General features: G+C 51.6%; 5 protein-coding genes across 5 annotated transcripts; 1 reads left to right on the top strand and 4 right to left on the bottom strand.

Annotated features, from left to right (window-relative positions):
- Nucleotides 1-2546: 2546 nt before the first annotated feature.
- On the bottom strand, nucleotides 2547-3266 carry SMAC4_09859 (uncharacterized protein; the record flags this gene model as incomplete). The annotated part of the gene is made up of 1 exon (XM_066091022.1): nucleotides 2547-3266. The coding sequence occupies one exon, from the start codon at nucleotides 3264-3266 to the stop codon at nucleotides 2661-2663; it is 606 nt and encodes a 201-aa protein (XP_065946816.1). The 3' UTR covers nucleotides 2547-2660.
- Nucleotides 3267-3587: 321 nt separating this feature from the next.
- SMAC4_13632 (uncharacterized protein) lies at nucleotides 3588-4931 on the bottom strand (the record flags this gene model as incomplete). The annotated part of the gene is made up of 1 exon (XM_066091513.1): nucleotides 3588-4931. The coding sequence occupies one exon, from the start codon at nucleotides 4929-4931 to the stop codon at nucleotides 3588-3590; it is 1344 nt and encodes a 447-aa protein (XP_065946817.1).
- Nucleotides 4932-5127: 196 nt separating this feature from the next.
- On the bottom strand, nucleotides 5128-6243 carry SMAC4_13633 (uncharacterized protein). The gene is made up of 2 exons (XM_066091514.1): nucleotides 5877-6243; nucleotides 5128-5825 (listed from the first exon to the last, which is right to left on the bottom strand). The coding sequence occupies exons 1-2, from the start codon at nucleotides 6040-6042 to the stop codon at nucleotides 5785-5787; spliced, it is 207 nt and encodes a 68-aa protein (XP_065946818.1). The 5' UTR covers nucleotides 6043-6243; the 3' UTR covers nucleotides 5128-5784.
- A 2740-nt stretch (nucleotides 6244-8983) lies between these two features.
- SMAC4_12943 (uncharacterized protein) lies at nucleotides 8984-11091 on the top strand. The gene is made up of 2 exons (XM_066091177.1): nucleotides 8984-9165; nucleotides 9831-11091. Exons 1-2 carry the CDS (start codon nucleotides 9113-9115, stop codon nucleotides 10837-10839), a joined length of 1062 nt encoding a protein of 353 aa, XP_065946819.1. The 5' UTR covers nucleotides 8984-9112; the 3' UTR covers nucleotides 10840-11091.
- Nucleotides 11092-13237: 2146 nt separating this feature from the next.
- On the bottom strand, nucleotides 13238-15303 carry SMAC4_09390 (uncharacterized protein; the record flags this gene model as incomplete). The annotated part of the gene is made up of 3 exons (XM_066090940.1): nucleotides 13238-14606; nucleotides 14681-14807; nucleotides 14865-15303. The coding sequence occupies 3 exons, from the start codon at nucleotides 15301-15303 to the stop codon at nucleotides 14027-14029; spliced, it is 1146 nt and encodes a 381-aa protein (XP_065946820.1). The 3' UTR covers nucleotides 13238-14026.
- Between the last annotated feature and the right edge of the window lie 718 nt (nucleotides 15304-16021).

The raw sequence follows: 16021 nt of genomic DNA on the forward strand, positions 1-16021 counted from the left end.
CATATCCTTCCAACTCCCATACATAAGCTGCCCCTCCGTGACGTACTCTGCTGGTCCCTTCTTATACCTACTCAACCCGCACAGAGCCCAATGCTCCCTACTAACCTCAAGAAAACACCGTGTTCTAGGGCCTTTTCCCTTGTTTTGTCTTCGATGGTATGAAAGACGGATTTCCGGCACTTTCATCTACTCGATTTATTCATCATCAATCTTACCATCCGCATTGCCGTCAAGACGTTCCTTCCTCAGAGCTACCATGCCTCGACGACTGTGCGCGTGGTTCCAGACGCCTTTCAAGCGACGCGGAAATGCCGAGGATAGGGAAAATCTCCATGCAGCGCTGCTACATCTTTGAGATCACTCCATACCATGAACGATACGGATAGATGCCATTTGCATCCACCAAGAAGACCTGGAAGTAGGGGGACATTAAGTTCAATCTATGGCAGAGATCTACGTTAAAGCAAGCCGCGTAATTGTTTGGATTGAAAAGGAGGCAGCCGGTAGCGACCAAGCGCTGCAAGAAATACGTATCGCAGCCGAGCGGTCTACAACACAATGAGACAACAAAGCGTGGGCTTGTCTCCTCACGAGATCATGTTTGGGCACTAGATGAGAATGCCATTCGATTGGGAAGCCCACACTCAAGATCCCAGCATCCCTCGTACTGAGCAGTTGAACAGACAAAAGCCCACGAGTACGCTCAAGGTATACACGGCTACGTCGAGTTTACTAGATGATGCTGAAGGCATAAGGATAACAAGGGGCTTAGACGAACAAGAAGTGGAGGATGGAAAGCTTTTCCTCTCCCCGTTCGACAAGAAGAAGGTTCAGAAAGTGCTCGACATTGCGACAGGAAGCGGCTTGTGGGCCATGTAAGTTCTCCCGCATGTTTTTTTTGTCAAGTTCGAGCCATTGTGTAATCGATCACTGCAACTGTGAGGGCAAAATGAAGAAATCAGAGCCACATGCCAGCTTCACGAAGGACCAGTCGACGGCGGGGAGGCTCTACCGGTTGGGTGGGGATGTCCGTAATGCAAACTTGGTGGTCTGAGCCGCAGTCCGCCTCTGGGGCAGTCCTTTGTTGTTGTTGTTGTTGTTGTTGTTGTTATTTTTAACGTCTACTTCCGCCTCCCGTAGGGCATGAGACGTGCCGCACCGGTGAGTCTAGCATACAAAATTAAGAGCAATGCCCTAACTGTCCACCAAAACCATTAATCCGAGGGCAAACCGAGGCCTATTGCCAATGTAAATCATGTGTTCCCCATAGCGTAAACGCGGCCCAACACTTATAATCGAATCGCCCAGTGGGCGAGCCGCCAGTATATGACAGGACCTGTAGAACAAAGGAAAAGAAAACGGTGGAATCTTGTTGTTGTGGAGGTCCTCCGTCAGAGGGACCCCGCCGGTATAGTCACGCTCCGGGAGTCGCATTTTGTTTGAAGGCACAGAAGCGCACGTACTGCGGCATACCTAGACTTATGTGCTAACCGAACTCTGGGAATGTAGATGCCGAGAAGTTGGAGAAAACCGGTGTGGATGCCGCGGGATTCGTAAGCGTGGAGGGTTATGGAAGTTTCGGGGGCCGGCGCAGCATGAGAGGCTTCATTGGTTTTTATGTATCGCCAGGTTAGTAGACTAGAATTTAATATGACTGGTAATATACCATTTGACGTGAATTCCGGACAGTAGTTGTTGAGTGGTATGCTTTGAGATGGACCCTGCGGGCCGAAGAATATACCTCCAGGTATATATCGCCAGCAGAGTTCAATAATGGTTCCTGTCTCTTGTTGTCCACTTCCAGGGCCCATGCGACTCCTGTGTTTCGGTGAGATGCAGCCTCATCTGGCGCGCGGATCATGAAGGGTACGTGCCCGATATTGGAGGTGCAAAGTGGTTCGTCCAGACCCGAGCAAGGCAACTACCGCCATTCAACCTATCTGTCACTCGAGCTTTAGGAGGTAACTTTGTTCTTTCACGTCTTTTAGCGCAGTCAGTCAGCTGGGCGCGGCTAGCTTTCTATATAACAGGAGCGTCTCCCTATCCTTTGCAAAAAAAGAGATAGACATCACGCTTCATATAATTTCAGGAAGGCTTCTATCTCACGCTCCGCACGCTCCGCACGCCATGTCCCGCCGTCCGAGGCAGCAGGCCCAAAACCCGCCCAGTCGGACTTCTGGCCAACCTGAAGATATATCTACTGAATGTCCCAAATAGCCCGAGACACGCGCTATTTCCCAGGAGCAGCTTGTTACCGAGGTCAAGGACATCTATGCTGGCCTCGTTATGGTCGAGAGCAAATGCATCGAGGTTGACAACGCCCAGAATGCCGAGGCAGGTCCGGGAAACAAGCCTATCAACCATGAGCAATGGCAGGCCTTGATCACCCTGCACCGCACTTTGCTTCACAGAGGAAAGGGCTATTAGGGTGCAGAATAACTTGTGGAAGATGGGTAGAATAGAACCTGAAAATTGAATCCATCGAATTGACCAAGATGTTCATCGTCAATGTTTGGGTCTTCCAAATATACAATATTCTCCCCCTAGTTTTTGGACTGTGTCCTAGCTCTTGGGCGGTGACTTGTCACTGGTAGTAGTCCAGCTCCCATGGACAATCATCACAACTGGCCTTGGAGAATATATCCAACAAGCCGCTGCTCCTATCTTATTTCCAGCTCTTGTGGTATCGGCAGTGGTAATAGGATAGCTTCCATTGGCAATGGCCACACCGCTTTTTGATGCCTTGTAACCCAAGACGTTTTCGGCTGCGAGGTTTTTTTGGAGAGGTCGGTTGTGATTTTGCGTGGTTGTTGCTCTTGTCGCTGAAATTGCAGTGGGTGGGATCCATGCGAGGGGGTGGACAACAGGATAGGAGGGTTGCAAGTGTTGGAAGGGAGAGAGGGGATGGTGAGTGCTGTATGGACAGAGTTTACAATGTTGAGTGTGCCAATGTTGATGATGGTGCTAGTCGGTGTGCTGGAACTGGGAACTGAGGCGAGACTGTTGCCGATGCTGTTGTCACGCTGGGTCTGGACAGGAATAGGAGCTGTCACGGCTGCGGCGATAGTTCTATCGTAGTTGTTGTACCCTTCTGGATAAATAAGAAGGCTATGATACACTGGAGCAGCTACGTAAGCCTGAGTATAAGCCTCTTGACCGTGGCCATGGGTAGCGTATCCTGAATTGAAGCCTTGGTAAGCGTTGTAGGGCTGTCCAATCGAAGCATAGGGGTTCCACGCCGGATCGATGCTGTAGGGACTAGTCATCAACGGGGCCTCGGGATATGGCGCCACAACATGGCCTCCATACGGCTGCGCGTCCCCATAAACTGCCGGAGGCCCGGAGGCCATGTTCGCCAAGGCCGGTATCATACCACCGGCCGCACCACCTTGGGTAAAGCCATATCCATAAGCCGGAGCGGGGTCTGTTCACCCGTGGGCATTAGACGTCAAACCCGGCCTCACTTCTTGAATGACTTGGCTGTTTGTATGCCACTCCAATCGGCATTTTGGTTGAGCTGGGCAAGTGGGGAGGAGCTGGAAGCCGTGCACGCAAATCACTGTATATAATTCTCTCTACTAATTACACTAATTTGCGAAGCTATCTCTCCGCAATACCTCTGGATCCTCTCGGGCTTCCGCAATAATCCGCCTCATCCGATCATACAATCCCTCGTCCTCTTTTCCCCACCTCTCACCGTTCGGAAATACTGCTTTCCGTAGTCTGTTAACCCAAGGTATTAACGGCTGGTAGTATGGCGTGAAGTTTGTTTTTACGGATTTGATGAAATCCCCTTCGTGATCCACTTTCGCCTTCTTCAAGTCTGCCAACATTACCGGACGGATATAATTCCATTGGTCAAACTCTTCAACAACTCTGCTCTTGTTTGGCCCGTTGTAGTGGACGCAGATCCAGAACAGGACCCAAAAGAATGATTCGAGATCGTGCATGAAGGAATGATGTTCGCCCAGAAGGACCCCAACTGCCATGAACGCTCTGGTGCCGGTCATGCCCTTTGCTCCGGAGGCACCTTCTCGTTCCTTTCTGACAGCAAGGTCTAGGTCGATTAAGAACGAAGGCCAGGAAGGGTTGTTGTCGTCCTCATTGATCATGAGGTTGTTGATGGAGATGTCTCTGTGAAGGAGGCCGGCCTTTCTCCATAGGGACTCGTGTCCGTCAATGCAGCCTTCCAACGCAGCAAGTAGGGCCACTCGGGAGCTTGCCTTCTGGATGGGTTGGCCATAGTCACGAACAATGACTCGCCGATGTACCCGATTTAGCAGCGCATTACTGCTAGCCTGAGTCATACAGGATCGCTTGCTGGAGGGTAAAGCGGCGTCGGTTTGGCTAGATGACCGTTTTTTGCCAGCTATGCTAGTACTGTGGCCTTTCCGCGAGGCACTGGCCGTAACTGTCTTGGTCGGCGGCGTCGAGTGTTCCGGCTTGTAGTTCTTCGCCTTATTAACATCTATTCCTCCTCGAACGTTGCTTCGGACATCGTCATCGGTTCCGCGCACCTGGACCGTCTCGTGGTGATAGTATCGAGCTACGTTCACTACCCCTTTATCGGTCGCGTCTCGCAGCAGCTCCCCTTCCTCGTCGCGCTCAGGGTACTGCCAGGAATCCTTGATGACTAGTGGCGTCTGCGGGTCTCCCTCGGGATGGGCCTTCCAGCAGGTCGTTGCCCGGCCGGATATACAACGTGCGCGTAGCATGACTTTATCAATGATAAGACGCTCTGTTGAGTCATTACTCTTGATCTGGACGAACCGCTTGTCATTCTCCTTTATAATAGATGGGTCGAACCCAAGCTCCTCCTCGCTCATCCAGAGAAACGTAAGGACCGTTGATACGAACTTTAAGCCCTCCGTGTTGATATTGAACTGTTCCGATGCGATGGCCCCGAGCCGATCAAACTCCCATATCCTCATGAGTGATCCACAGATGGTAAATCCCAAGACAAAGCGACGATTGTCCAGCGTATCTTGAGCACCGGATACTTCCCTCGCGTACCTCCCGAGATCGAGCCATGCTTTTGACGCTATATCGGCAGAAGGATTGCTCTTCAGCTCGCCCGGTACGAGAATATGCGACCAGCGCCATGGAGTATCCTTTCCAGCCTTTGAATCATCCACGAAGCCGACGTCCAATTTGCGTTCCACTATCGAGCCGAGGATCGGTTTGTTGGGTTGTACCAGCAGCCTTTCGTCGCGGTGTCGGTGTCCGATTCGGATCGTACTCTTCTGCAAACATTGCCAGTTTCTCGCTCAGTTCTGCAAACCAGTCCAGGACACGGTCCTGGTTCGCATCTGTCGGCCACCCGCGCCAACCACTACGGAAGAGTGGTTCGCTGCCTTCCGTGCACTTGTTGAAGACGGCCTCTGATGCTGTCTTTAGACCCGCCACCTGACTGAAAAAGATGTAGTGGAGGTTAGGAAGGCCGATGTATATGGAGCCGAGCTCATCCTTGAGGACCACGTCCACATGTTTGCGGAGCTCGGAGGAGTTTGCGAAGCTGCTCGTGTTGATAGACCGCGGAGTTTGAAGAAGGTAAGATGCTATCGGTCGGGGAGGCGGGGTGGCTTCGGTAACGGCACAGTACACTTGGCGCCAGATCTCATCGTCGGGCTTATTGGCGAGGACTGCATTGAGAAGTGGTTCAAATTGGTCCGAGTCGAAGTTGTACAAGTCGTCGGAGATGAGGGCGGGTATGCGTTTCAACAGATCGATTTGAAGGGTACCACGGCCTGTATTCGAATGTAGAAGAGAGGTAATAGGGAGGATTTAGAGTGTGTTCAGAAGTCTAAACGCAAGAATCTGCAAATCTAAACAGCGGTTAGATGGGCATCTCGGCAACGCGGGCCTGTCTCATTCACCTTGTGGGCCCAGCTGACTGAGCGCGTCTGGCGCAGGACAGGAGATGCCCCTGTCTTTACAGACTGATTCGAACGAAGCACGGAAGGCATCTAGGCCTGTGCCGATGGGATGATCTTGGATGATCTGTTGCTGATCGAGGACGAGCGCCTGAGCCCGATCCGTCATGGCGATGGTGATTATATTCTTGAGACGCGGCTATGGAGTGGTCGAAGGTCGCGTCGTGAAATGTCGCGTCTAGTCTAATCACGTGGTAAACTGTCAGAATGACGGACGGTTGAGACGTTGGGAACAATAGGTTAGGAAAATGATTCATTGGCGGCTTAGTTGGAGAAAGTAAAATGGAATGATAACTGCATTCGCCAAAAGTAGTTTGAAGGGGAGAAGAAGACAAGAGTGGGTCACAAACGAAAGAGTGACTCGGGTGGCCAGGTAACGGCCCAGATTCAGATCACGATCAGTTGAGGTTCATTTGATGACAGCGTCGAAGGCGTCAGGGGGTGTGGTGATCATGGTCACTGTATGAACTTCTTTTTCATTCGAAAGAGGATAAATGGTCCGGTTCTGCGTGGTCTTCAACAAATCATAGCGGCCGTCACGTACCTATTTACTGCGCACAAGAGGGCACAAATGCTAGAGCGGAAATTTGATGAAGACGTGGCTGGGGGTTATGTAGGGTGCTTTTGTGGGGTCAAAAGCCACTTTGGACGGTCTCTCGAGCAACGAGGCCCAATGACCGGTTTTCTGGATTCGATAGTCCTGCAGGTAAGGAGGCGGTTGGCGCCGCATGGTGATGTGGCAGGTTCAATGGATGGTTTGAGGGTGGCTTGCCTGAGTATGGGTGTAGGGATGGTAGGGCAATGTTGACTAAGGTAGTGTGGAACTTCAAACACTTCAGTTCGTTTAGGCCCCGAAGGCTCGCAGGAGGCTTGCGTCGATGCCAAAGATGAGGAGTTTTGGATTGCTCGTGATAATGGCCTGGTTGTCTGTGTAGGAGATGGTCTAGACTTTTTCATGGGAGAGGGGAAAGAAATGTTGAGGCGTTCGAGAGAGAGATTGGAAAGCATGACGGCAGTTTGCGGCCTGCTACATTTTCGAGCTACCCTGGCGGGCAGGGTGCACACCTTGCGGGAAGATGAAGTGAACACGGGAGATATCTCAACCGGCAATGGTGTTCATACGACATGCCCCTGGCTTGGTTGACAAGGGTTGATGGCCGCGTGCCATTTTTGAGTGTCGATCACTTTGAACAACCAGGAAAGCCCAAAAGAGGCACCCGTCGACGCCTCATCCAATGATCGTGGTTATGTGGAGCATCACTCATGGATCCTCCGCAGAAAGAGTGGGTTGCGTTCTCGAGAAGATGGTGTGGTGAGTTGTCATCAACAACACGGGACAAGGGGTTCAGGAACACCTGCTACATCTTGGTAAGTTTGATGAAATTTTCAAGACCTGGCGCCGCAACAGGCGGGGACGCGGGGACTTGGTGATGAAACTTTGCACGATCCGGCTCTGAAGCACACCATGTGAATGTAAAGTTCTTTCGTGCAGACTTCATGGGACGAATAAGGAAGTCCAAGAAGGCGCACTGCCCCGCTGAGCTAGGAGAACAGGAGCATTCATTAGCTTCACATTCCCCACGTTACATTTTCGTTACCGATAGCATGGAACCCAGTGTAAACACGAACAGCGCCAGTTGGCTCGGTGTTGTGGTGGGGCCTGTCCCACCCCTGCCACTCACTGGCCTTGTTATGTGGGTCCATGAGCTCACACCACCATTGTATTTAGCCCTCCACATTTCTTTTTCCTTTCTTGTCTCCTGAGCTTAACACAATCAACACACTTCTTGTGCCCACGAGTCCAAGACTCGGATTTGGAGGATAGTGTTTCTGAAAGTCCGAGGAAAGCACAGGAACATCGTGAACATTGGAAACGAAAAGTTTCGGTAACCAAGAAACTTTTGGGTGCTTAGCTGATGTCCCTTTTGTCTATCAGACAATTTATGAGTGAGTGGCCGAGTTAGGTGAAATCCGCAGCCAACATCCGCGCTAATGAACGAGCCAGGGACCTGACATGTTTGTGTAACCCGAATCCTTCAGGCGCCAGACCAATGAGGTATTGCAATGAACACCAGTTATAACGCGCCGCCACACACCACAAGCACCCTCTTGAAGGTCCTGAGGGTGTAATATACAGGGACGAACGTAGAGCGTGGGAGGGGTCGGGCGGTTCTAGGGACCTTAGGAAAAGAAACTTGACCCATCCAGCCAACCCCAATCCAGAATGCGCAGTATTACACCACCAACATCATGTTTAGGTAATCACATGATGGGGAGATATCATGAAACACTTCGAGGTGGGTGGCTGGCAAAAGTGTCACGGTAACATAGCTAGGCACAAGCTGAACGTTGAAAGCACGCACCAGGGTCTAAAGTGCTCTGCCACACGTCTGCCTTCAAAATAACAAGCGCCACTTCCGGCATCGTCTTCGTTTTGAGAATTCTTTGCATACCTCTATCCACTCCCAGGGCTTTCTCAGGCATGTTCCGAGAGATCCGCGTATCATTCCCCTGGATCTGACTTTCTTGCATAGTTTTCTGCCCTCCTTTATGCCCCCTTCCGGACCTCCTTCAACCCCCTTTCTCAGGACTGGTTCCATTTGAACTAGATATGGCCACCTTCGAGGAGACATGGAAATCATATCCCATACACTAGTGGAAGCTTGGACCGTATTTTACCCTATCCAACAGTCCACACCGTAATTACGGAGCCGTGCAGTTGAGAGTAGAGAGAACCATCATACAACTAGGCGTACACACGAGAAGGACTAGAGTTTTTTTTGCTCGCCAGTGTACTGGAGACCTGGGTTCCGGTGTTAGAACCTCTCGACGATGAGGCCTACAGGATTTCTTGGCAATCGATCCGGGGCTTTTGGGCAACACTCGAGGATGCTTGCCTGGAAGCATGAACCCATGACGACCGATGTTGAGTTCTTGCATGGTAGTTCGCAGCTTCTCCTTGGGTTGTTTTGCGTAGTCCGCGTGCCCCCGTTTTCTCAGTCAAAAAACATATATAAAGGAGCTCGTCCTACCCACCTCGATGGCTTCACTCTTCACCTTTCTTGTCAACAAACAACGATATCCCACTTCCCACAACCGACGAAGCTACCCCAAGACGATCACAAGTCAAGTCGATAACGACAAACTTCTTCAACACCAAGTCCAACAACCACAACAATATGTGCATTTCTGAAACCGACAGCCACAAACAGAAGAAAATGACTAGTGAAAGGTGATTCCAATCTCTCATCATCTCATGTTTCACTTCCACGCTTCTTCATGTCTTGCTCGTCTCATGTCTCGCCACGTCTTAAAGTGCGTTGCCTCAATGCCTCAGACTTGATCTCTGAGTACATGTCCCAGAGTCCGAAGACTCGCATGTGACCTTGTCCTTGTCATAACCCTTATCCTGATCACCAATCAGTCTGACAACGGGAAGACCGATCGATTTGGCTTCCAATGTCAGGCTGACAGGTACATCACTCCCCCTAACCCTGTACAACCACCCATTGTCTTGTCTTGTCTTGTTTCGTCTCATCTGCTCCAATTGGCTGCTTTCTTTCCATCACAGAGTTACTTTTACTTTGCGTTCAATGCCATGTCTTTCACTCAACGCTGGGACTTCATCCTCGGACTTGACCATGAGCGTCAAAGTCAACTTTAACTTCAACATTTCTCTTTTCATCCTCGGACTTTACCCTCGGACTTTGCCTTCACCCTCAAACTCAACCTTAACATCAACCGCACTTGCATTTCAGCGTTCACTTGAACAGTTCCACCATCCCCTCTCTCATTTTCTCCAACGTCCTTTTCTTATCTCGCCTCCCATCTCATCTTCAACTCCATCCCCTCAACACTTCAACCCCAAGCAACAACCAATGCTAACATTCTCAATAGCCCCCGTTACCTCCCCATCCCCACCGCTCCCGCCCCTCATGGACCCTCCTCCTCTTCTTACCGGTCCAACAACTCCTACCTCTCCAGCGGCGGTCGTACCAGGGGTGTCACCGACCCGGACGGCCTCCTCCACGGCGCTCACGAGCTCCTCCATAACACCCAGGAGCTGACCCACCGTGTTCGGGAGTTGAACATCGGAGGAGGTTCAGATGGGAACTACACCCACCGTCATCCAAGAACCTCCACTGCTCGTCAGGACTATGGCCATCGCCGCGATGATCGTCGTGATGGTCGTGACACAAACCATGGCCGTATCGACGATTATCACTATCTGGGCCGTGACCGCCGTGACCGTCGTGAGGACCGCGATGACGGATACACCCCGCGTGCCTCCACCATCACCCTTGCGCCAGCGTCTACCTCTAGAGGTACTGGTACTCACGGTCACCACCTTGCTCCGCCCAGCACCAGCCGCGGACATCCGGGCAGCCGCAACAGAGGGCCCAACAGGGAGCCCCAAGAGAGAGTGACCACCTACGTCCAAGATAACGTCATCATGCGCATCTCTCGCGGCGCTGCTCAGCATGCTCATGGTCATGGTCATCAGAGCGGCGGCGGTGGTGGTGGTGGCGGCGGAAGGAACAGAGAAGCAGTCGACGACGACAGAAGGAAGTACTACCGCGATCGAATGGCCAAGATCATCCAGGAGTTGGAGCCAGAGCTGCCTCCTCCTGCTTCTGGTCGCGGCAGTGGCATGGGTAGAGGAGCTCCCGCTGGTGGAGGTGGTGGTAGCGGAAGTGGTGGTGCCGGTTCTTCCGGGGGTGCTGGAGGCTTCGTGTACTCAGGTATGGGCATGGGAAGTGGTGCTGGAGCTGCCCCTGGTTATGGCAACACCAATGGCACTCATGGCACCAATGGCACTCATCATGGCAATACTAGTCATGATAGCGGCTATGGAAGCTTCTCCGGAAGTCCAGCTTCCTATGGTCGTGGCCACTACCATACCTAGGTTGACTTGACCAACCTAACATGCGATGTCCTAGAGGTACCTTGGATGTACGAGACATTTCTTCTCTGATTAGTGTGATACTTGGACGTACCAAGCTCGGATTCGGTGGTACCTACCCTACGATCAGCGAGACGAAAACCACCAGGTATGGAAGGAGCGATTTATGAGAGACCAGAAGGTATGATGGACTAAACAGGGGAGAAGCATAAGATATATGAAACCAATAAACAAGAGATTGTTGCGCACCGGTGAAATACATGTTCCCATTCGTTAGTTCGCGTCTTCTGGGTAGGTAGTAATGTCAGTGTTGCTGAGGAAGGTGCACGACTGGGCTTCAAATCAAGGGGCGGTGGTGGTCCAGCTACGCCAGGGGCAGGGGAAGCAGCCGTGGCTAACCTATGAAGTCGTCAAGCCGGAGAAGGGATGGACGGAAGAGAAAGCTAACAGAGATAACAGAGATTAAAAAAAACATACAACACCAGGGATTCGCTGGTCGTCACCGACCCAACTACTAGTCTGGCCCTCACTAAGCTTGTGTATGGGAGTGAGAAGGGTCTTTTAATCACGTGATAGGAAAAAAACTGGACAATCACCTCCCGTATCAAATCGTTCGTTACGGAGGCATTACGGTGAGTGTTGGAGGCGGCGCTAAAGAGATTAATACAATTGGGCAGATTACGAGAAAAATTGACCGTTCTGAAACACCAAAATTGCATTTCCAGGTTGGTCTTTGTCACGGCGCTGGCGGACCACTACATCACTAGGCTATGTTCCAAAAGGATACAAGTAACCGAAGCTGGCAATTCGGTCGCTAAAGTGGTCTTATATAGTTGTGATGGCAGTCGAGAGGCACAACTGCAAGGCTGCCATCACACGAACCAGATCATCACGATCGAAAAACGGGGCCGAAGAAGGTAATTGTTTCCTTTTCTCTGTCTCTCCCTCTCTCGTCAGTTTCACTTCTACTCCTCGCACTAAACTCGGATTCTTTTGAAGCCATTGGAAACATGGAAAGCACTCGATAAGATCTTTGTCATGAAGCTCCAACCCATGAACAAGCGGGGTCAACAAAGTTCAAGTTTCAACATACCTGCTGGTGCATACAACAGACACATGCCCGACCTCGCAGGTCACACACACCTTCCTATGTCACCGGAGATATCGATATCTCCTCCTTCTCGATCCGGACATATTTTTCGAGAGCATGAATGCCTCCGAATGCCTTCCAAACACCTAGGCACACCTTCTAGGCACGCCGGCTGAAGGACGTCCAATCGTTCGCTCGAAAGATAATCAATCGTATTCGGTCATGTCCTTTGTTGTGACAAGGGCAGTGTTCTGGGCTTGGAACAGTAGTTCAATTCCGCTGATAAACTACTTTGGTCTCGAAGGCCTTGTTGGTCCTTCCAACCTCTAGAGGAAGGCTGGGCTTCAAGGCCTTCTTATGCCAAAGGGAAACGGTACCTATCTAGTATGTACGGGTCCTTGTCACCTGAGGCTCCAAGGCATCTAGCGATCTGCATACATGTAGGTCTTTCTCGTATGACACCAGGAGTGTGGCATATGCCCGTTTGACAGTGTGGCATATGCCCGTATGCCACCAGGAATGTAGTGTATGCCCGTATGCCACCAGGAGTGTAGCATATGCCCGTATGTTACCAGGAGTGTGGCATATGTCCGTGTGACATTTGTACCCTACCCTGCCCGACATCTACGAGATAGCTGACGAGTACGGTACCCAAGCCAAGCACATGTCAACGCTAGTACAACGACAGCCTTATGTTAGTCCTCTCGGAACTCGAAAACAAAAACAATTGGACACAAACGAAGCTCCGCTTGCCGCCTCAAACTCCCCATGCTACCTACACTCTCCTCTGCTTCCTGTCACACCCACCACACCCCAAAGCAACGGCAACCTCGGAGACTAACGAATGACACTCAACTGTAATCCCCAATATCTCGCCGAGATATGGCCTGTGCGCCTACTTCGTATTGCTGATCATGAGGCTCCCCATCGGTCGCGCAAGTTGGGGGCCAAAAAACCGCTCACTAAATACCTAGAGGTAAGCAAATAGTGTCCGCTGGTGCCCGTTGGGCTTACCATCGGTCGGGTGTGAAACATGACTCCGTCAACCGAAGTCCGAGATCCCAAGGCGGTTTTAGACTGTATACATCCAAGACCCCTTTTGAGAGAGACAGCTTTCCATGCGGCTTACATTTCTTCTTTCTTATCTCCGTGACACTCCGCCTCGATAACCCTCTTCCTTCCCATTTAATCATGCTCGTTTAACACTGATACAGATCCATAGAACCAGCGCCCATTCCAAAAAAACAAAACCTACTACCATCTCACCTCACCCTCATCCCTCTCACTCCAGTCCATCACGACACTAATGCGTCAAACCCTCACTTCCCCCTTTCCAACCATCCCTTCCTCCTCCAATAAATCCTTCCCCGCAAACCCAACCCTCATCCCGCCCAAATCAAACACAACAAACTGCGCCTTGAGCAGCACATCCCCAAAGACACTAAACCCAATATCCTCACTGCTCTGCATCCCGCCGTAGCACCAAGTGGCGTTGGCCTCGCCGTAATTCATGTATCGCCCGGGGACGGTGCCTTTGTAGTAGAACCCGTCTTCTTTCATTCCATTCCCCTCCCCTTGTGGCTCTGGGTCCAACTCCATCTTGGGCTCGGCCTTGTTCGAATTAGAGGATACCGTGATGTTGGTCTCGGGTGCGGAACCAAGGAAAAAAGACCAGTCAGGGAGAGAATCGGTGTAAGTGCAGGGGAAAAGGTAGCCGGCCCAGTCAGAGGAATAGGAAGTGCGAGGGATGGTGGAGTAGTAATCGGATACTATGCGGTCGGGGAGGAGGAGGAGAAGGGTGATGTCGGTGTCGGTTATGGTGGTGAAGGGGTAGGAGATTCGTTAGTTGGTGGTGTGGCTGTTGGTGGCACGTCGTGTGCGGGGGATGGCGGTTGAGTTCGTGATTTCGAGGAGGTTGTTTTGGTCTTGGTTCTTGGTTTGCGCGTCTTGGGTTGATGAAGTCGTGGCAGGGCTCGAGGCCATGGGTTGGTCTGGTTGGATGGTGGTTGACTCCTGCTCACTGTCCCCAGGGGCACTCTCCTCGGTTTGAGCAGCCTCTATCACCTCAGACTCCTCGTCCTCCGGCTTAACCTCATCCACTTAAACATCCTCTTCTGCCTTCATCTCTCCCTCTACCTCCTCGTTATCATTCCCAACCAAATACCCCCCAACCTCAAACTCCCAAAAGATGCCATCCTCCTTAACATCCACATACCTCACTTCGCCCTTGCACTCCGTCTCATTGATAACCCCAAACCCATAGCTTCCCTCGGCATTATCCCTCAAATTTGCCGTAAACACCGGCTCCGCCAATTGCTCCCTGACATTATCCATAAACGTCAAGATCTTGATCCCCGTCTTATCCTCCACATCCTTGTACATGCTCTCGATAACCGTGTTCCCCGCCGACATACCCAGCCCCATAATCCCGCTGACGTACGGGTCCGTGGTGAAGTCCCACGAGATGGAGGTGGCGGATTGCACGACTTGCGCGGGGAAGGAGAGCACGTCGTCGATGGAGACCCGGTCTTGGTAGACGATGCCGTGGGCGCCGGAGCCGTGGGGGTAGGTGATGCGCCAGTTGAGGTCGGGGATCAGGGCCGAGGTGTTGGATGTTTGTGGGTCGTAGATAGTGTGGCCGCGGGTTTGGTAGCGGGGGCTGTCGGTTGAGACTACCCAGCTTTTTAGTTTGAGTAGTGTTAGTTATGTCCTGATTCTTGACAGCTGGAGAAGGAAGAGAAAAGGTAGACTTGCAAGTCAGCAGAACCAGTGTCAATGTTCATCCACACCGTCTGGGGAGGTGTGCCAATCTCAACGGGTGAGATGTACTCGTAGTTGCCAGGGGGAGGGATGGCTGCGACTGTGGCCGTGATGTCGCCTCCTGTTGACAAGCTTGTTAGTTCTGCTTCTATGTCATGGTCAATATCAAATTACATACTCTTCTCAAGCTGCTCCCGGTATTCACGAAAAGCCGGATTCAGTTTCACACCCTTCTTGATCCTCGGCGAAGGCTCAACGCCGTACTTGGCGTAGGCATGGATCAGAGCCGATAAACCATTGCGTTGCGCGGTGCTTCGTTTTTCAAGACGAGGGTTCTTGACTTGGCGGATGGTGAAGGTTTTTCCTTCCTCCTTGCCCTCTTTGCTATTATCCTGGCCTCCTCTCTTTCTCAATAGTGACCTGTGCGTGCTGTGATTCGGCCACAGTGCTTCACTGGTATCAGCTGGAACCCTGATTTGATGGTGTTTCGCTCCAACATCCCTGGCGAGATGATGTTTGTGGTGATGTATGTGTCTAGCAGGATGGGCGAGTATCGTTGATGCCTGCATCAGCAGAAGCAGAGCACCCAAAAAGGCGATGTTTTGTGCGTAGAGCATTGTGTTTACCGGGGCACGATACGGAGGCTCAATGGAACAGGTTGGAAAACAAACTGAAGAAATTTCCCGGGGACTGAGCGGTAGAAATACCCGTTCAGTCCCTGGTGGTTTTCCGTTCCACGCCATCATAGCTCTTCAGACTCACCGCGAGTGAGGCATGGTGTCGAGGTATGTGAGTTCCAACACGTTGGCCAGCCAATATCACCAGACTGGAATGCTGCCCCCTTTTTACCGTGGTTCAAGTACCTGTTAGTGATCTGAGACATTGCTGTCTGGGAAGCGAATGCCATGGTAAACTAATGTTAGTAACGACGCCGCCCAGCACCTGGTCAAGGGAGGACTCTGGAAGCATGTGCCAAGCTGATATGTCCATTGGCGGATTTGCTGCAGAGAGTATTGAAGTCTTCGGCGCCATCAAGGAACAGGAACTCGTTTCCCTTATATGGCTTGTAGATGGTCTGTTACGCCTGTGTCTTTTCGATACGGATCGTCCCCTATGCGACTCATCGGAATGGACCAAGAAATCCGACAGTAGCCTCTCCTCGGCGTCAGAAAGAGCCGGGATTGCTTTTCATTTTGGGTTTTAGAACTGCCCCTCCCTAGCAAGTCCAGATCCGAGATCGTGGCTCAGTTCACGTTCGAACCGCACCAACGGTCCAACGGTCCAACAGGCGGACGATGAGGTAGGAAGCGTGGCGCAATCACAGGGAGTGTCGAG

The sequence above is a fragment of the Sordaria macrospora genome, chromosome 4 (genome assembly GCF_033870435.1).
Source record: "Sordaria macrospora chromosome 4, complete sequence".
NCBI lineage: Eukaryota > Fungi > Ascomycota > Sordariomycetes > Sordariales > Sordariaceae > Sordaria > Sordaria macrospora.

Coding starts and splice junctions, on each gene's coding strand:
- SMAC4_13633 (XM_066091514.1), bottom strand. CDS start 6,042: ATGACGGATCGGGCTCAGGCGCTCGTCCTCGATCAGCAACAGATCATC. Junction 5,826..5,876: donor CAGTCAGCTGGGCCCACAAG/GTGAATGAGACA, acceptor ACCGCTGTTTAG/ATTTGCAGATTCTTGCGTTT.
- SMAC4_12943 (XM_066091177.1), top strand. CDS start 9,113: ATGTGCATTTCTGAAACCGACAGCCACAAACAGAAGAAAATGACTAGT. Junction 9,166..9,830: donor AAGAAAATGACTAGTGAAAG/GTGATTCCAATC, acceptor CATTCTCAATAG/CCCCCGTTACCTCCCCATCC.